This window comes from Rissa tridactyla, chromosome 4 (assembly GCF_028500815.1).
Source record: "Rissa tridactyla isolate bRisTri1 chromosome 4, bRisTri1.patW.cur.20221130, whole genome shotgun sequence".
Taxonomy (NCBI): domain Eukaryota; kingdom Metazoa; phylum Chordata; class Aves; order Charadriiformes; family Laridae; genus Rissa; species Rissa tridactyla.
In genome coordinates this window covers 51717168-51737448 of record NC_071469.1, presented here as the reverse complement: position 1 = coordinate 51737448, position 20281 = coordinate 51717168, and the positions used below count along the sequence as shown (strand labels likewise).

The 20281-nt window shown below is 43.4% G+C and overlaps 1 protein-coding gene across 4 annotated transcripts in view; it reads left to right on the top strand.

Annotated features, from left to right (window-relative positions):
• The first annotated feature begins 1242 nt into the window (after positions 1-1242).
• PRR5L (proline rich 5 like) overlaps positions 1243-20281 on the top strand; it is a 43807-nt gene continuing 24768 nt past the window's right edge. The window contains exons 1-5 of one of the 4 annotated variants that reach the window (XM_054198690.1): positions 1243-1559; positions 2972-3041; positions 12860-13134; positions 14534-14614; positions 18101-18149. In XM_054198690.1, the coding sequence (XP_054054665.1) occupies positions 12965-13134; positions 14534-14614; positions 18101-18149 (300 nt within the window). In that variant the 5' untranslated portion in view covers positions 1243-1559; positions 2972-3041; positions 12860-12964. The other 3 variants (XM_054198689.1, XM_054198692.1, XM_054198691.1) reach the window with 3 other exon arrangements.

The window sequence follows — 20281 nt, the reverse complement described above, 5'->3', positions numbered from 1 at the left end:
CTGTTGGCTTGAAGAGCAGGTGGAGAATGAATAACAATATGCACCTTTAATTGTTAGTAGCTTAACAGATGCACTAAAATTTTATGTCCTGGATAGGTATCAACTCTCATCATATGCCGCCTCTGTCTGTGACAGAAAACCTGTTTTTGTATGTGTTCATAAAGCTTGCAGTAAAGTCCTGTCTGCGAGCCCCAGGTACCAAATTCTTGTTCCTAACAGTAAATCCTATTTGTGTAGCTAGTAGTAGCAATGGGCAGCAGGTTCACAATACCTCAGTGAGTCTTGCTTTTACACATCTAGAGATAGAAAAGGAGGAAAAGAGACATAAGAATACCTCTCCTACAAACAAGCAAGTGTTCTCATCTAAGCTTGCTATGGGTGTTTGCGGAACAACTTAAAAGTGCTAGAGGATGCCAGCACGGGCTGATGGATCAACATGCTGGTTACAGAGTAGCATCAGTTTTTCTCATTTTAAGACCAGATGCAAGTCAGTTGTAAAGGTACGATTTGAATTCTCTTAACAAGCAATGCATTGGATTACCAAGCATCAGCAGTACCATGCATAAACTAATCCACAAAAGCCTCCTACTCATTTAGAGAAAATGACGCTATTTTAAAAATTTGTTCTGTCTCCTTTGAAAACTTGAAAATCTCAGCGCTTTAAATTAATAAGTTGCTCTCCAAAAGTTAGCATCACTATGTGAGTTACATGTTCCATGCGATTGCTTTCTGATTGCGACTAATTGTGGCTTTTTAATCTCCTTAAGGACCCCGAATTACACGTCATTTTTTTTCAGCAGTTTCCTGTCTGATACCTGCTGCACACTGTGACAGCTGAACAGAGCAAACTGCACGGGGCTGCGGCTGCCAGAGGAACCTTGAACCGTGAGATCAAAATAAAATAAGCCCTATCTTTACACGGCACATCCCCTTCCCCCGTGCTGCACGTTTTATTGGCCATAACGACCCGGTTCTTGATCTGTAGCTCTGCGCGAAGGCAAATTCCGCGCCCCGAGCCAGGCCTGCCAGCAGCCGGCAGTAGGTCCAGCATCTCTCGGCCGAGTCGGCGAGAGCCCTGGGGGCGACCGGGCACCGGTCCTGGGGCCGCCCTGCCCCGGGCAGGGCCTCCGGAGCTCCTCCATCCTTTCCTTTGCCTTTCTCTCGCTAAAGGTCAGAAGAATTTAAACTTCCTGACTGTGACGGGACGGGTCGGGGCGGGCTTCCCCCACCACGCAGCGGAGCGGGAGGCCCGGGGAGGCAGCCCCCGCTGGCCCCGCTCCGCCCGCCCCGGCCCGGCTCGGCTCTGCTCTGCCCGCAGCCCGGGCGGCCGCCTTTTGTCTCTGCTGGGAGGAGCCAGCAAGAGGCAGATTGTAAAAATAAAGGCTGGCCGGCAGCCAGGAAGTGTATAATCCTGGCCGGTTGGTGGCAAATTTCGCCAGATCGCGGCGAAGAGGCAGCACGTCCGTCCGTCGGTCGGTCGGTCGGCGGCGGCGGAGCGGCGCGGAGTGGCGCGGAGGGGGCGCGCCCCTCGCCGCCGCCCGCTCCGCGGCCCGGCGGGGGTGAGTGCGGGAGGCGCTGCCGGGCGCTGGGCTCCGCTCGGAGAGGGCTGCGCGGCCGCGGGGGTTTCGGCGGCGGCCGGGCGCATCTGCCCCTGCCCGCGGAGGCGCCGGGGCTGGCAGCGATGCTGGCACCCGTAGGGCGACATTGGCGGCGCGAAGGGGATGTTTACCGGGGGGCGGCTTGCGGAAGGGAGCGGGCTGAGCCGGGTCCCTTCTCCCGGCAGTGCCTCTGAAGCGAAGCGCAGGCATAAAACCTGGGTAAGTTCTCCATTTGAAAATATTAAAAATAGACCCTCCGGCTCCGTAGCTCTGTCGGGTGAGTCATTTCCAAATCAAATGTCTCGGTCTAAGCCTTTCCCCCAGGAGACACAATAATTCTGAAACAGGGGGGTGAAGAGAAAGAGAGTTTTCTCCTCTCTTTCTCTAAATAAATTGAATTAGCGTGTAGCCACTGCAAGAGGAGACAAAAGCCGTGAGTGGCAGGCCTCTTCTCTCGAGCCTCTCCCCCTTGGTGATGCCACCCGTCTTTCCCCAGCAAGCACTCAGAGCCTCTCTGCCCTAGGAATATTTACAGTACATTCCATTTTCGTGGACATAACCTACTTTTCAGTTCCTTCGACTGCCAAACCTGCCCCCTGACACGTTCTCCTCCGTGGGACATCGGCTATGGCTGCGCGTCATGCCAGCAGTGACCCCAGTCAATGCAGCTCCTGGCTGCCTATGCTGAAAAGAATAGTCCAAAGCACAGCTATTTTTTTTTTCTGCCTTTTCCAGTCATATGATGAATTGCTCATGTAAGTGGGCTGTCTCAACTAGAGGGATTTTTTGTTTGTCAGCAACAAGTGCTGAGAGTATTTATAGGCAGTGCTGCAATTTTGTGGTATGAAAGAGTTCGGTTATGCAGAACACATGAGTACCTGGATCAGTGTGCAAGAGCTGTTTACGTCTTGCATATAGTGCTGTATATGCATGTGTATTTAATATATATCCATAGATCTTATTTCACAGTCAGGCAGCGTGCACAAGACACAGAAGCTTATGTGTAGGCTGCGTAGTTTTTTTCAGTGGAGACAAGACATTGTGCTCTCCTGATAAACTCGCTTTCCTGAAACTAGGAAACCACCTAGCTAGGGATAAAATTCTGTCCTCTGACCCCTGTGAAGAGCTTTGTTAGCATTTTGGCGACAAAAAATGACCTATAGCTGAAAATACGTGCAGTAAGTTATGCCAGCTATTTTACAGCCATGTGATGGACGGTAGGTTTGAGAACACGGTCTATGGTAGCAACCCAAATCTAATGGCATTTCTATGTAGGTAAGTGGAGAATTGTGATGTAAAAGCACTTACAGTTTATTTTTTTTTTCCTGTTTAGATTAAATTTCTCCTATTAAAGTTATTTATATTTTTTACAGACAAGCAAGATCATCGTGATCGATTGACCTGTCACATAGCGTGCAGAGTGCTGAGAGATTCCCTCAGAAGGTTTGCGGCTTTTCTTTTAGCTGTAACAAGTACTGAACTAAAACCTGTGTTCCAAAAGACAATGAAAGTTTCACATTAATCTAAGACAATGTACGCCCTTGATACACAGCTCATAGACAACATATCAGATTCTTGCTAAGATTTTGGTGCCATGGACTTCTAGAACATATTGGAAGGAGGAAAATTCTTGGACTTGGGTTGAAAAGCAGCTGCTTTTTGGTGAAGCTAGGAAGAAACTTTTCCAGAGGTGGATTATTCCATGGTTGTCTGTGATGGGGGTGTCCTGGATCTCTGATTGAAATAGTTGTCAAGTCAGGTACACGGCACTGCACTGGGTTCTACATGGATGGTACCTGCAAGTTGGCAGCGTGAAGGGCGGGCAGAGAACTTCAAGTGCACTCGAGCCCATATAGAAGTCTTTTTTGCCATGTCAATTTAATAGCAATATTTCCCTTTGCAGTTTTACAGCAGAGTTTAAGGTGACAGTTTCTCATTTGTCTTCAGGATAAAATTCTTTTAATTACTTTTATGCAATATGTTTATGGGCTGTCTGATGTCAGCTGAGGCTGATAAGACTTCCAACGTTCACTTTCAAAGTTCATCTGGAGCACAGGTAGTGTTTGCTGACTCCTCAATCCCTTTTGTAAGAATTTCAATTCTTTAAATTTCCAGCAACCAAAGACACAGAATAGGTGAGATATTTAACTTTTTATTTGAGAAATAAGTAGATGTAGCTTCCATTCTTATGGAAGGAGTGGAGGAATGGGACTTGACTGCATCATCAAGGGCTTAGAAGTAGCAGGCAAGTAAGTACTACAGTTGTATCCTTTCTGTCACTCATTTTCAACGAGTTTAGTTTTCATATGTGACTTTTCTAGGATCCTGTAGCATTTGAGGTTTTTTTCCCCGATAACTTAGGGCCTTTTGTAGTCATTGTTTCTGCTGATGGGAATTGAAGCATAAATACACACCAAGTATGTGCTGGGTTCCAGGGCTTATTCAGTAAGGCATAACAACCTGTTCTTACTACACAAGATGGGGCCAAGTGCAACTCAGAGGATGGAAGATTGTGCTGAGGATTTTAGCAAAAACCCGGTTATACTAGAGCTGGCTGAGGATGGGCTGTGATGTGTAAGCAGGCTACTTAACTGCCATGTTTTGTAGCTCCAGGGTTAAAAATGTGGGGTATACTTATGTTTTTAGTAACAACAACAGGAATGCAAAACCAAAAAAGAAACAAAAAGGAATAAGTATGAAGTGCAAGAAAGAACAAAGATGATAGACTGTCATTCTAGTTGCAGCAGAGATAGTTCCTAAAATAATTGCAGTTGCTGATGTTTTGTTTGATTTTGATGAAGCGTATCCTGCATGTTTTCTGATTCACATTCCTAGAAAATTAAACATCATCACATTTAGACTGGTAGGACTTTTTAGCTTCTGAAACTGTGTTCTCTGCCCCTTCATGCTTCTGCCTGGCATCTTTAAGAAAGCTTCTCTGTGGCTGTCCCTTGTCTGTTCCCCTCTTGTAACTTCATGAATAGTTTGTGAATTTCACCATGTTTAACCAAGGAAGGAAAGGCCTAAAAGGATAAAGTTTCTCTGAGCTTTGTGAAAATGTTTTTAGAGCCCATGCTGCAGGAAGGGCTCTTGGTAGGAGTTATCCCCTCCTGCATGTGTGAAATTCAGGAGGGAGCGTGATGTGGGAGAGCAGGTCTGGTTTAGTTCTGCTGCTCATGTAACTACTGCGTATGAACTGTTTACTTGTTGAGCAGCTATGGTTTTTATTCCTTCTAAATACAAGCCAACAGCTTCTCCGTATGCTACACAAAACTGCGGTGATCTCTACAGGCTTTTCAATGCACTTTCGAGTTTGTTCTGAACGAGTTAATACACGTATTTCCTGAATTTTGCAGCAGATGCTACTTGGGAGTTATTGGAAACAGGTTGAAGCTGCTAAATTAGTTTCTGGGTTTGCAAACACATTTGTCAGTTCAATCCAAAGGCCTTTTCTACAGCAAAAAGCTTGATAGCATACTCATAATTGTGTCATTCAAGTGATACATTCCTGGCTTGTTTTGCTCCAGTAGGGACGCACTTACTAGTGCAGCTATTAAATGCTATTCCTGACAGTGGAAGGAAATAACTATTTATGCGTGTGTCATCTTTTTTTCTTGTTTTCATGCTATGGCTTGTTCCCATGTAGCTGTACTGATTTAAAGTCGTTCCGGTAATCAAAGAGTCTAAGACTGGTAGGCCTGGGAATAACATAGGCCACTGAACTGGGGGCCTGAGCTCCTTGGAGTACCATTTTGCTATTAAATCAGTTACGGGTTTTAGAGTGTAACAGCTTGACCAAAGCCTTGCTATAGATTTGGAGACAAAGCAATGATGATTTTAATTCTGCTGTCTGAAGTGAGCTACGTCTTGGTGAGTGAAACTCAAAAGAGAGATGCAGTTAAGCTTGCTGCTTAAAAAAATCTGTGCCAGCCGCTGTGGATTAGGACAGCACTGCACTGAGTTCATTTTGAAAGGATGGTTACTGTAGCTGTCATGGATACAACTTTACGGAATGCCTAAGAAACCCTAACACTTTCAGTTAATCAGAAAATGGTGATATATCTCCACTTTTCCCTCTCTTATTCCTTCTTCCTCTCTATTAGATGGGGGTTTTATTTAACTAAAGAGGTAAGTGTATTTTTTCAGCCCCAATCCAGTCCATCACTTTTATGAAGTTTATCAGTTTTTATCAGTTTTCCCCACTGAAACTCCGCTACGTTTTTGCTTCTTGCCTTTCATAGCTAGGTTTTTGATGTGGTAGTTTCTTATACAGGGAGTGCAATTCATTTCAACAAGATTAAATCAGTAGTTAGTGCATCTAGTTCAAATTTTTCTCTAGCTTCGTACTGATCAGTTAAGTGATTCTATTGAGGTGTTCTCTATTCTCCACCCAGGCATTTCAGAGGATTTTGCAAACACGTGGCACCATTTAATAGCCATAACAATTTTCTCCATTTTTGAATGATGTGAGTCCCAAGAATTAAGTAATGTTTCTAAAATAACACAGAAAACCTGTGGTAGAGAACAGAATAACTTTGTCATCTTAGATGCTACTCCTATATTACAAAATATTTCTTTTTCTGTATGTTCTTTACTATGACCTGATCTCTTTAGTTCATGTTGAACTGGCTTGTTCTGTGACATTACTATTTCTTACATTTTTTTTATGAGGAATTATATTTTCATGTGTATAGATGTGCAGTAGCAGTCTTACTTCTAACTGGCCATCAACTCCAAAGGGGTTGCAGTGGTCTTTGAATTGCAGAGGGATATAAGCAAAGGATTTTCCCGCTCCTCTTCTCATATATTTCCTCTCACTCTAAGCAGAGTTTCACTTTGAGTTTCAGGTTTGCTTTAACCTCAGTAACTCAAAGCATAACTAAGTGGAAACCACTGAGTTTCTTTTCAAATGTTACATGGTTCTGCTACCAAAACCAAGTCAGATCTGTTTGTGAATTTGTTTGAGATGTATTACAAATAAAGGCATGATGTGTGTCTGATTTGAAATGGGAATATGCAAAAGATGGGGGAGGAAGGCAGGGATGCTGGGGTCTCATTTGTGGAGATGGTTGTATCCTAGGAAGACAGGGAATGTGAGCTCTTGTTTTGGGTAGTCAAAGAGCAGCAGTAAAATTGTTGGAGATGTGGGTACATACCAGCGTGCCAGCACTTTGTATTGAGAGGGCTGTTTCCCCATATTCTGTTGATGTCAATTCTTTTACATACTTTATCTTGATAGTTAAAATCTATCAAGTTTAATTAAGGACAGGTGAGGCCAGCAGAACAACTGCAGACTATTTATGGGGCACCAAGTTGCTGCCTTCATGGTGGGGTAGCCCAGCAAAAGAATAATAATTTAAAAAAAATTTGACACTATTTTGTATTGAGTCAGCTTTGGAAAGGAGAGGTATACCAGATGAATCCTTGTTCTCTCCAACTCCCAGGAATTTTGTCAGAGTTAGGTTGATGGTTGGACTAGGTGATCTGAAAGTTCCCTTCCAACCCAGGCAATTCTATGATTCTATGAATAATTTTTAAAGCCCCATTAAAGGAGCTTAGAGGGATATTTTTTTGGTGAATAGGATCCTGTCTTGGGAGGTGGAAGGCCTTCCCACCTGGATCCTGCCCTTGTGCTGAGGAGCAGGGGCATGCCTGTGGCCTGTGATCCCTGATATTAGCTTCATGGGACTTTCCCTTTGCAAAATTTCTGAGCTGGTTTTGTTGGTGGCTTTTCAGAAACAAGTGGCATTAATACAATATAGGTGGAAGAGGCTGTCTTTTAAAGTCTGCAACTTGAATCAATCCTGCTGGCAAGATTCTCAGACCTGAAGGCTGGTCTTACACTCATCCATTTGCCTTCCTGAATTGGGAATGTCTCCTGGTGAGCACACCTGGAGATATATTGTTCCTTATGTGAGGGTCTGCTCGCAAGAGAAAGTATCTACACTTTTCCTTGCCGTTTCAGGGCTTGACTCAAACCATATTAAGACCAATATTTAGATTCCTATTGGTTTTGATGGGCTGTGAATTAAGCACTAAAATTTTCATGAGTCAGATTTCCAAAGGTGTGAAGGCATGAAAGGCTGAGGGTGTAGGAAGGACCATGACTTAAGATTGGGCCCCAGACTACCTCCAAAATTTTTGACACTCTTGCTTTCAGTGACTTCTGACCTACATCTAAGATACAGCTTCTGATCAGTGCTAACCAGAAAGGAACTTTGTTAGTTATTGAATAAATCTTGATTTGATCACCTTCTCTCCTTCTGAAAAGCACACCTTGTTTATTTTTAAGAAACTGAGCAACTGGGGGCTAGAAGAGGAACTGAATGTGTTGTAAATTTAACAGTGGCAAATGCTGTCTGCGTTTTCTCAGAATATAAACTAAGTTCATAGATATGCAGGTGTATTTGTGATGACCTAAAAGACCTGAAGTTACAGGTTGTGGGCTGCTTTTCCACTTCTCAGTATCACTGCATAGCAAATAAATGAGGGGATGGTTTTTTACCACTTAGAAAAGTTTAAATGGCAAAACATCACTTATATCTGGATAACCCCTCATTCTCTGTTGCTCTGTTTCAGGAGACCTGGGAGATGGATAAATTGAAGATCCTGTGATTTCTCCACTCTCCCTTTCCCTCCCTTGCCACCTGGTTTAAAGTTACTTTTTGACTTGTGGCTTTTTGGTGTGAAGTAGTGTCCATGCAAGTTTTCCTCTAAGGAAGTTGTAGATTTTTCTGCCCCGTCACTTCCATTAGCAGCTGTTGCTCTGAGTTTTGAGAGAAGGCATCGGAGAAATTTAAAATGGTCTGTTCTTTTGTAAACTTTCAGTTACCATGGGCTTTTTGTTTGTTTGGCTCAAGATTATCATGAAGATTCATAATTTGGAGGAATTGCTGCCAACTTTTTCTTTGGGTTATTCTTTCTTTAGTGGAGAGACAGAGGTCGAGGTATATTGCCTGATCTTGCTTTTTCTCCGGAGAGTCAGATGTATTATGGTCTGTTGGGAAGGAAAGGTCTTTTCATGAAATCATTTTATAATAATTTCTCTGATGGTTTTCATGGCTAGTAGAAAACAAATGATAAAAAATTCCTAGATTGATGACTGTAATGTTTTTATAAATGCCTGTGTCTACATACATTGGAAAAGGATTTATCTCCATGCTTGATTCTTCTCTTTAAAGATTCAGATTAATCCTAAAAGTGTTTACTCAGATGTGATGAATTACAAGTGGATGAAATTACATTGTTGTCAGATTGACTCATCGTCCTGCTTCCCTCCCCAGTTGAGAACATTGACTTCCAGCTCTGAAGAGGCTGCTCACTTGAAGCACTCATTTCTCACTCTGGGTTTTACACAAATGACATATCTGCTTTGTTAGAGGTCTAGAGGGTTTTGATAGCTGGGGTTTGAGATGATAATCAAGGATACGAAGAAAAAAAATGGCCAAGGGGTAGGACAGATGAAGGGAAGGAAGAGCAATACCTATCTCTGACTTACTTATGTCAAGCTTCTTGCCAAAAATGACACACAGGGTCATTAAGCGAGATGAGGAGAGAGGGGAGTGTTTTAGGATACGTCAGCTGGCAAGCAGTTTGCAATGCCCTGATGCCACGAAAAGCATTGCCCCAGCAGCTGGAGCATGTAGCAGTGAGGCATTATCTCGGTGTGGCTGTATTTCTTATGCTGTCACCGCACTTTAGTCTCCAGGTCTTTGTGCCTTTTATAGTCAATGGGGAGAGTGTTGTTCGGTGGCTGAACACGCTGCACCCTGGTGTCTCCCTTCACTCTCTATAAAAGGGGAAAAATAATAATTGCTTCTCTCTAAAACTTTTTCTAGTTCTGTGATTGATAAATAATGAGATTATGATTATTAGAAGCAGGTTTTGTTTTGTAGCCTTCTAAAACACTCTAAGCTTAGGAAGAGGAGACTGTAGATGTGAGGGAGTTTGGACTGAAGGCCTCTAGGAAGGCAGTATCTGTTTCTGAATATCTCTACGAAATTCTATGAGAGTTCTCACGACAAACTGAAGAGAATAATTGTTCTTTGCTGTACTCAGCATTTTGCTAAATACTATTCATTCCCAATAGCTAAAGTAGCCTGAATACTATGAGGGCTTCTTACTAACCTATAACTACATCAATGCCTTTCTGGCCACAAGGATAGTTTCTCACAATAAAAAGCCAAAAAATTGCACACTGGAGAATGCACACCGTGGACGTTGCCAACAAACTGCTAATTCAACTTCCCTGCAAAAATGAAGCAGTATTTACAAGGCCGCCTTGCTTTGGGGAAAACTTTCAGTGGAAATTAGTTGCTGTGAAAGGAAAACTTGGTCTGATGGAAGTATTTGGTTGGGTTTGGGTGCTTTGTTGTATCTTCAGGTCCACAGTATCTGCAAACTACTTGTGCCAAAAGTCTGTTTTCTAGTAAATGCTCTGTTACTTTGAGCTTTATAAAACTCTGAAAATAGTTTAAGTAGACTGTGGGCATGGGGAGAGGATCGTCCTTCTCACAGACTTTGGCATTTCCAGTTCTGATAACTTGAGGGTCAGTTACATTTGGATACCATTTGGTGGCTCGCCTTTCTTCAGAGTAACAGTTTGCTGTGCCTGCCGTTTAACAGTTACCGGTTTAGATAAGATGGATTTGTATCACTGAATACTGAAAAAATTAAAATAAGACTCTGAATCTGGTCCTAAGGCTGAAGATCTTGTCTTAAATTCCTGATGAGAACCTAAAGTAAGGTTGACTTGACAGTAACGTGGGATTGCAGACTGGGGTTGGGGGAGGAAGGGGGAAGAGGGGTGTCTTATCTGCTCTTCGCAGACCAGAGCTTGTTATTATCTGTCTGGGTGACTTTAACAGAGATTAAGAAAAACAACGTGTATGTTTCCGTGAGCAGAAACAAGCACATTCCCTTGGTAAGAAGTGTTCAGGAAATTTGTCGTGGGGCCCTGTGTAATGCCACGGTTCTGCTGTCTCATAAATCCATAGCCCACGCTCAGGAGAGACTTTCCTGGTCGTGGTGTTTTAACTCTCACACAGAACAGGCCAAAGAATTTCCTACACAAACTTTAAATATAGGTATATGAAGGCAGAGAGGTTGTTCTCCTGATTTACATTTCTGAATTCAAGCTTTCAAATTAATCTAACTCAAATTAATATAAATGCAGCTTTATAAAATTATTGCATTGCTGGGGAGAAAGATGCATTTATGGCACCTGGGACAGTGATAGGAGGAGCCTTGTGGGCTAGCACAGGCATCTTAACCACCGCTTTCCAGCCCTGCTAAATGCCCACGACTGATCTAAAGTAACACATTGCATTTTATAGCTCTGAAAAATATATGCTGCTTTCCCTGTGTAAAAATCGTTAAGCTAGGAATTTTACTGCACTGCTTGGAGAAGTGAGCTGTCACTCCTTCAGCCCCTCACGCTGTCAGCTTTGGAACTTGGGGATGACAAGCATTGGCACAAGCACTTGTTTTGCAACAGAAACGTCCGTTGTACTTAGGCTTTGCCTCCCAGACACCTTTCGGTATGTTGTGAGAAAGGCCTGCCCTCGGCTCTCCAAGGTGTCGTAGCTTTATTCCTCTGATGATTTCTGACGTGGTTACAATTGCCCATAAAGAAATTTGCTGGCAGATTGAAAATGTGTGGGCAATGTGAAATGATCTGTTATTATCTGGTGGTTCTTTTTTAATTGGAACAGAGCAGCTACAGAATCAACAGGTTTCTGCACTTCCAAGCAACAACAGTCAAGGCTAAGCTTATGTCATGAAAGACTGTCTGGGCTTTGTCATCTCTAGAGACAGCCAGGACTTGTCTAAAGACAGAAAAAAGTTGCACTTGTATCTATGTTCCATTTCCACAAAGATCTGTGAAAGCTGTATTTAGCTTGCAGGGGAATAACAACCGTATTTATTTCTTGAATAGCACCAAGAATGATAGTACTGAATGTTTCAGTGCCTAAAAAATTAGGGTTTTTTCTCTGTGTTTTCTCCGTTAACTTCATCGGTGACCGGGCACGTGGTGTTGGTGGCACAGCAAAGGCTTGCGAGGGCTTCATGGTGGTTCATCAGAATGTGACAAGGCCATGCGGAGGTGGGGTAGCAAAGCGAGCTCAGAGTGAAATGGGGCTGGCTGGCTGGGAAGAAAGCTGTCCTCTTACATGTAAAAGAGTTAATTACGGTTTGGGGAGTGGAAAGAGTTTCCTGAAGCTGAGCATTAGTCAAATTAGAAGCACTGTGCAGACGCACATTTCTTTGGCTCTTCTCACCTCATGCTGAAGATGTAGCGGAAAAGAGAAGATTTTGCTTGACATCTTTTGTGTGCAGCTCAGTTACACAACTTTTTAGTTTGCTTTTTTTTCCCCTCCTCTCTCCTTTCTCCCACATCTCCATTCTCCAATCTGCCATCTACATCTCCTGCTTGTATTCATCTGAAGTGGGGAGGTTTTGAAGCACGGAAGCTTTGCCAAAGTTTTTCTGTGGTTTTTATCCGAGCTAACTTCTTCTATCTCTGTGGTTTACTTGGGGCTACGTATTCATCTATATGGAGATGATGATCAGAGTGGAAAATACGAGCATTTTGTATTTGGCCTAGCAATTACTTCTCATTCTGTAGAAAACAAAACAAACATAAAAGTCCTGCTTACTCTCAAAGTATCTGGTTCTCAGACCACTTTTGCAGAAACTCCCTATTGTATCCTTTTTGTAATGGACTGATAACAAGTGGGTTTATTCACTTGCACAACACTTCTCAAAAAAAAAAAGAAACATTGTCTTTGTTTGTCTTTTCTTCCATTGTTAATCTTTTCTTCCTTTCTGGTGAGACAGTGGGATAGTTTTATTTTCTCTTATTTTCTATTATTTTATACAGGCTGAATGGCTATATATATTTAAAGGTACTTGTAAAGTGTCTCTGGCAAAAGAGTTTAAGCACCTCTGTTCTTACATCTCTGCTAATTGAAACGGAAAGAAAGATCATGCTTGTATTTCTGGCTAGCTGTGTTGCGTCATTATTTAAGGGGCAGGATAGGAAAAGGGGCTGCTGTTCAAGAATTCTAGAAGATTTGCCCAAAGTTGCTATTAATGGGATATGATACCCTTCCCTTCTCTTCTCTGTCTTGTTCTTTTCCTTTCTCTTCGCTTTGCAGGACTGCTTCTGTTCCTTCACCGCCTTGCGATGCATATCCATGTCACAACCTGATGCTATGAAGAACTGCTAGTCCAAGGCTGACTCTCCGCTTTTGCTGCAGTCTCAGTTCTTAGGTTTGAAGACTCGTTGACATCACTGAGATTGACTCTTGGACCTTCAAGAGAAGAGACTTTCTGACAGCCCTGCTCCAACTCCACCTGGCCCTATGACTGGAGGGTTCACCGTAGCTCCGTTATTTGCTCTCCAGATCCACAAGATGGGTTCGTTCAGAAGGCCCCGACCTCGCTTCATGAGCTCCCCAGTCCTCAGTGACCTGCCACGATTCCAGGCAGCTCGGCAGGCCCTGCAGCTCAGCTCCAACTCTGCCTGGAACAGGTGAGCAGGACCCACCTGGCCTGAGCTCTCCCCCTGCAGCAGCCCCGCGATAAGGGCCGTGAGCGTCTGATCTTTGTCCTGCAGATCATTTATGGCTAAGCTTGTCTCTTTATAAGCACGCATGAATTTTTGCCATGCCCAAGCTTTGCCAGCATTGAAAGCCTCCGTGGAGGTGAAAAAATTAGACCTAGTATTGTTCAGCCTTGGTTTTGGCCAACATTGTTCAGAGGTACTGTCTTGAAGTAAACCAGAATTGTTCTTTGTTAATAGTTGCATCTTTTAAGTACCATTTAGGAAAACACATTCCTAGTACTGCAATAAAGGCCAGTTTCTTAATGCGCAACAGACATGTACTTGCATATTATGAAGCTTTTACCACAGGCAAGTTCCTCTGACAACTGCTAAGCTTGTGGCTTCTACCAGCATTTCCTATTGACAGCTGAATCCTGTCTGCAGTGCGTGTCATGCAGCAATGGCAACTGGAAAAACAATGTGTAGGGTGAAGAGTCAGATGTCCTGATCTGATCTAATGGTCTGCTGCTACCAAAAGTGGGTGTTCCCACCTTCCCTTCTGCCACCTTGCACCAGCTCTGCACTCTGCAGACCCCTTTCACTGACTTTGCTCAGTTTACTACTATTACACAAAAGTATCCTGGCTAAAACATTGCAGTTTTGTGCCAGGATAGTGAGCTGAGGTCTGCGAAGCGTGCAAATGCCATAACAGGCCCGCAGAAGGGAATGCCTGTTAAGGGAATGACACCTCCTTTTGTTACATGGCAATTCTTTAGTCCTGCTAAACCATCTTGTATGCAGTCGCTTTATGGCTTCGTCTGTGCTGGTGAGAGAAGTATGAGTTAGAAGATCCTCCAACAGCATCTTACAACAGTCACAGGGCTTAAAGCTGGGTCTGACTGAGGTGATGCTGGCTGCAGAATGCCTTCCAGCACAGCCAGGGTCCTGCCAGATGCTGCAGATTGGGTGGTTCCTGCTAGCATTGCTGGATAATGCAACGTGATGTGTTTGGCAGATATTGCCAAGCGTCTATGCCTCTTCATAGCAACTAGCCTGCAGCACGCAGCAGAGATCCCCTAAACAGTTGTGTTAAAGATATATCCAGTGTGAACGTGTTCTCTGTGAACAGTGTCCCCGTAACAATTTTCCCTTGCTTACACTAGGCACAACTTGCGGTTGGCTCTGCTCTGTCTCCCATGAGAGAGGTAGGTAAATGAGAGTGGTAATTCCCAGAGGAGAAAGAGTGGAAGCATTTAAGTGCAATTAACCTCTCTACCCCATTGTAACCACTTAACGTTTGGCAGCTAGCTCACATTGAGCTCTGTGTTAAATCATACTGGTGGCTGTTATTTATGGATGTTCTACTGTATCATTTCTTTGTTGGCAGTGTTCAAACAGCAGTGATAAATGTGTTCAAAGGGGGAGGCTTGCAGAGCAATGAACTTTACACCCTCAATGAAAATATCAGGTAAGTTGCTGAAATGCATGAAAAGGGATTTCTGTTGCTGCTTGTTTGGTGTTTGCTTGATTTTGTTCCCCTACAGAACCGCAGCTAGAGGATATTGGTGGGAGGAGCAGGGATCGAAGGAAACATAAGCACAGCTTTGGGGTTTCAGACTAAATTATTTTTTGCTATTGGATGGAGTGAATGGCATGGGGCACTTCGTTTCTCTGACTTGTGTGGATGTGTAGCTTTGACAAGGACAGGATGTGTCTTGACTTAGATTATAAGGATTTTGTTGCCTCCTAGGGAGTTTACCTCTTCTGGCTATTTTTTACACATTTTTATCAGGGCATTCGTGATGGTAGTAGCATCTGTTTTCTAAACCCAAGCTTCTCAGGACCACAGAGTGTATAAAATGAAAGCAAAACACAGCATTTCATTTAAAAGCCTAATCTTCACATGGTAATTGCAGAGCAAGACATGAAAATACGAACCCTGAAGATAAAAAACCTAAAAGCCTAATAAACGTTTTCTAACACTGATGCCACCGATGATTAAAAGTATCATATTTTTTTTTTTAAAGTAGGTTTCATGATTGTCTGTGGTTTCATTCTGATTATTTGGAAAGTTTGGTTAGCAATAGATAGGACTGTAGTGCAGGTAAATAGCAATGTACTCTTGCCTTGGCTCCAAGTGCTGCTAAGAGGGGCATGGTCAGAGCTCATGGATGTAGTTCTTCCTCCCTCTCCCTTTCCCACTACAGCCATATTCATTCATTATGAATGCTGTCCTATAGGTCTCCACTTCTCCTTCTATATGCTCCCCCCTCATCCCTATTGCATTTTTGCTGAGTGCCAAGATTCAAACGGCAATCGAGGCTAAGCACGTATTAAGCAGCAGTCTAAACCACCCCTTTCCCTACTTTCAAAATAAATGCAGCTCACAGGGCGCGAGACTCTGCACTACTTGGTCTGGTCCCAAAGGTGAAAGTTTAATATAATTCCTTTTGAGAGCTGAGCGAGGGCAGTGTCTCATGCTTTAATGGTATTTCAGTGTGCTCAGGTCAGAAGCCTTCAAGTTAGGTTTAAGCACTTGGGACAGTCTTAATTCTCCATGGGATGAGTATTTCTGTATGTGAAAAGAAAAACAAATGTCATAAGACTTTGGGAATACCCTAACCCACAGCCTGTTGGCAGACTTTGGGTTTTGTGAATCGCCTGCCAGGCTGCTGCCCCCCCGCAGTGGCTGCAGCCTGCTTTCCCTTCCCAGTGCAAGCAGGTGCTCCTGCCCAGCCTTGCGGGGAGGAAGTTACGCTGGGCAGAATAGCCCCAGGGGCTGCAACATGCTCTCTTCACGTTGGTTGCTGAAGCGGATCTAGACTGTCCAGAGCTGGGTGAAGAACAGGAAATGCTTTGTAAGCAGCGCTGATGGTGGGAGGGGAAATGCCCTCTTCCATGGACAGGCATTCCCAGGCAGCACTTGGAAGCACTCACCTTGAAATAGATGATTAATGTTCCTGCAGGTGCCCTGAGCACTGGTTACGTTTCCAAATGTCATTCTCTAAATAGACCACTTTAATGTTGAAGTAACTCATTAAGGCCCATCTAAGGAGCAAAGGAGATACATCTGCGTGTATGTTTGCATGCACACCTGCAGCCTCTCGCCTGTGACTTTTGATGTCGCTCCCAACACAATGTGTTAGCTCTCTGTGCACAAGGTGAACCTCTAGCTTGAGAGTGGGCAAAAAGCCAGACCTGTCAGATGGCCAACTCTTGTGTGCCATTGGGCCAAGCTGGTGCGTTTTCCTTGTTTGTAGCTCTCCATTCAGGTCCTTGCTGGAAGTTAGCCAACACAGTGCTTTAAATGACTCACAGATTCTGCACAGCACGTAGCTATTTGACAGTGGGAAACACAGGAGGGTTTTGAAGTAGGACAGTAATGACAGGACCAGGAGATGAGCAGGTGGCAACATTTTGCTCTGGATTGCTGCCACCATGTTTTTATCTTGCTGTGATTTGATATCACTAGATACTTTTTTTTTTTTTTTTTTTTTTTACTGCTCTGAAAGTCAGTTGTCACAGCAAGAGGAAATGTAAGAAATGCCTTCGGGAGATGGGATTTCAGGAAGCAGGAGGTGACCTGGCTGTGATTAGGAGGAGACCCCTCCCTTGAGTTCTCTCTAGGGTGCAAGCCTCGGGTTGCTGGTCTACCTGCGTGAGGTGAAGCCCTGCCTTGGGCTCCTCAATCAGCTGGTGGAGAGCACCCTGGATTCTGCTGAAGCTGGTGCAGGACCTTCTGGCAAATAGGCCCCCAAAGAACTTAATCTGGTTTATCAATCTCACAGAAATAGAAATGTTCTTTGAGATGGGCAGGGTGAATGTAGCCGTTCCGTGCGAGAGAGTAAAGGCATGTTGGCATGCGAATGTATGTAGAAACAAAATAGTTACGGAGTGAGACTGCTGTCAAAATCCACTTTCAGCATAGATTAGGAAAAAGTGGTGCGGTTTGTTAGTAACAATCCAGCCTGAGAACTGGATGGTCCTTGATTTAAATGCCATTTTTTAGCACTCTTGATTATACTTCACGTTGGTGAGAGGCAGAACTCTTAGAACACAAAAAAAATGCAATGTTTTGCAATGGGAATTGTTGGGTGCCTTTTAAATTTTAGGCAGAATTTACTGATACAGTCACTGAAAGCTGAAAGTGCAAATACTCTGAACTTTGAGAGTTGTTTGTTTTTTTTTTTAATGCTTCTTCTGATGTAAAACAATCCTGATTTTGATACTGGAGTTTTGAAATATAAATATGTATTAGAATTTAAAACTTCTGTTACAGTCTGGTTTAAAATCCAACGGTTTTTATCAGAAATTCTTGTTTAGAGTGACTTCTGCCTGCCTGTATTTAAAACACCTTTCGTTAAATTTCTAGAATATCTTTCTTGAAAAATATACTTTTTTTCAGTTTTTTTTTTTTTTAACGCAGTAGTCATGGGGAAGCCACAGCTTCTGCTTTTGTGTTTACTTCATTGCTCCTCTCCTTATTTTCCCACCTTCTACTTCCAAGAGAAAAGGAAGTACAGCATTAGGGAGATGATACGCTATTTTCAGTGAAATTAAAGGCATCTTTTTTTTAAACAAAAAGCAGAAAAAATGATGAATTTCAAACTAAATACCTTCAAGTTGTCTCCCCAACTTTCTGTGCATTCAGGGGGGTAAATGTTTTGGGTTTGGTTTTTTGGATTTTTTTTTTTTTTTTTGCTTATTCTAGGTGTATGGCTTATAAATAGAGGACTTCAAGGAAACTGTGTCATTCCCTCATAATTTGAGAATAACCTTTGTGGGCATTTGTAGAATACATACCTAAATGTAAAAGAAATCTAGCTGTGGCCAAAATGACACATTTGCATATACTCATGTTTCTTTGGAATGACTGGTAGTAAAGTGCGGATATACCTGTAAGAAATGACCAGCAATAGCTGTTCCTTCATGGCTGCATTCCTTCTGTCTACAGACGGCTGCTGAAGAGTGAACTTGGATCCTTCATCACAGATTACTTTCAGGTATTACATTATTTGCTTGCTTTATTTTGAAGCTTGCTCTCGTCAGCTTTTTAGCCTGTAAAAAAAATCAAGGCCCCTTTTTACATGCACGTAGCCTACAAGTTTCATGTTTGTTTTGCTATAGAAGGCGATGGAGGTACTGGACTTTTTTAATGTGGGCCATACAGCCTCGGGAGTAATCATATTTATGGGTGTATGTGCTAAATTAGGGATAATCTTCCTTTGCACTTAAGAAATGATGCTAGTAGCCTGGCAAGGTCAAGAAGAATTCACTTGAACTTTTAAAGTCAGTTGGGATACCTTTTCATAGTTTTTTTTCACCCTATTTCTCTAGTATAGAGAATTCAGGAGTAGGTTTTTTACAACAGGCACCAGCAAAGGGGAAGAGAAAAGATAATGGCGGTCTGTTTTAGTGGGGGCAGAGAAGGAAGTCCCTATCAGCAGGAAATCAACCTGGGTACTGTTTGCCTTTTAGTCCCACAAATATAAATACAACCTGCCAAAAAGTGAAAAAAGAAGGATGAGGGAAGACCTGATCAATCATAAACATGAATAAGTGTTACTGCCTTTTGCCGATACCGTTCAGATACACAGAGGTTCAAATGTAACCACATGAAAGTGTGTTGGATGATTTTGAGAGCGCATTGATGGCTTTCAGTGTTGTAAGTTGTTTGGTGTAGTGTTGATTAAAAAAAGAGGGTGGCTGCCGAAAACAAGAGGGTTTTCTTCCCTTTGAGAGAGAGTGAGAAAGAGAGAGAAAATTTCAGTACCTTCTGAAGCGGTTGATGCTGCTGTGTACTTCACTAACGGCTCAGAAAGGGGAAAAAAAAAGGCTAGTGGTGTTTCTTATCAGTATTAGATTACATGCCTCAAAAAACCCCAACCCACGCTGTACTATCAAGTGAGAAGCAAACTCCTGTCTCAAGGGTTTCACTTCTTTAGACGCTATCTGCATAAGTCGTTTACTGGAAAGATGCAGCTGCTGGGACGTTTCCTAGACCGTGAGTGGGGTCTGGTGGCAGCCCGGCAGAAAGGCTGTGAGCCTGTAGTGCAAACTGCCTGGCTTCAGTGGAAATCTGCTACTGCTCCTGCTAATTTAAAAACAGGCAGATGGAAGTTTGCAACTAAATATATGTGGCGAACTGAAAGTTGACAGGTCTTGATCGGATACCCAGGTACTGCAGTGTCAGGCATGGTGCAAGGCTGGAATAAGCAGAAAATGTCCAGAGGCAACTTCACGCACCCGTAAGGCTCAACGGAGCGTGGGGCTGAGCTCAGTCCTGAGGGATGTGAGGTGCTGACATATGACTGTTACCTGGTTTTGAAAATTCAGAATGTACTGAAAGAGGCCTGCGTGGGTTCCAGCGTTGAGTAAGACACAGCTGCATCGTGTCGCTGCACAAGAAGAGCCGATGACTGCTGGGGACCGGATGGCTCCCAGTGCTGGGGTTTGGGAGTGTGGTTCTCTTCCTCTAGACCGTAAACCTGAAGCCTGTCACAGTCACGCCGGGGCTAGCGGTATTCCTGAGATTCCTTAGATCTCTTAGTAGTAAAGCTGACGACTGAAGGGACTGCTTAGGCTACAGCCTGCTCACTGCTGGAGGCTGGATATCCGTGTTGCGTCTCTCTTAGCAAGCCAAGGGCATCTGATCTTTTCCTGGGAGAAACATCTGATCACCAGCACCATCTTCTGCAAAAGCAGGAGCAAAAAATGTGCTCTTTCACCCTAATGGCAGGGCTACACGACTTCATCCGCAGGCCACAATTGCAAAGTAGGTACTCAGCACTGCACTGCTGCTGAGACCTGTGGCCTTCGCCTGGGAGAGCGTGCAGTGCAAGGGCTTGGCTGCGCCGACCTCTGAGTTTGTTTTTCTGTCTCTCTGTTCACACTTGTGCAAATACCTCAGCGTATATGTACGAATTCACCTGCAGCTGCTGTTCTACCACTGAAGCCACTGGGGATCAAATTTAATTTCTGAGATTTTTTTTTTTTTTTTTTTTGCTCAGTGTTAAAAAGAATAACTTGGCATCCGTCAAACTTAGCCTGAAGTAAAACTCTTGGTGCTGACAAGCCATGAGACAAAGTGTGAGATAAAGGCTATTGTAGGAAATGAGCTTTTTTCCCCACTCTG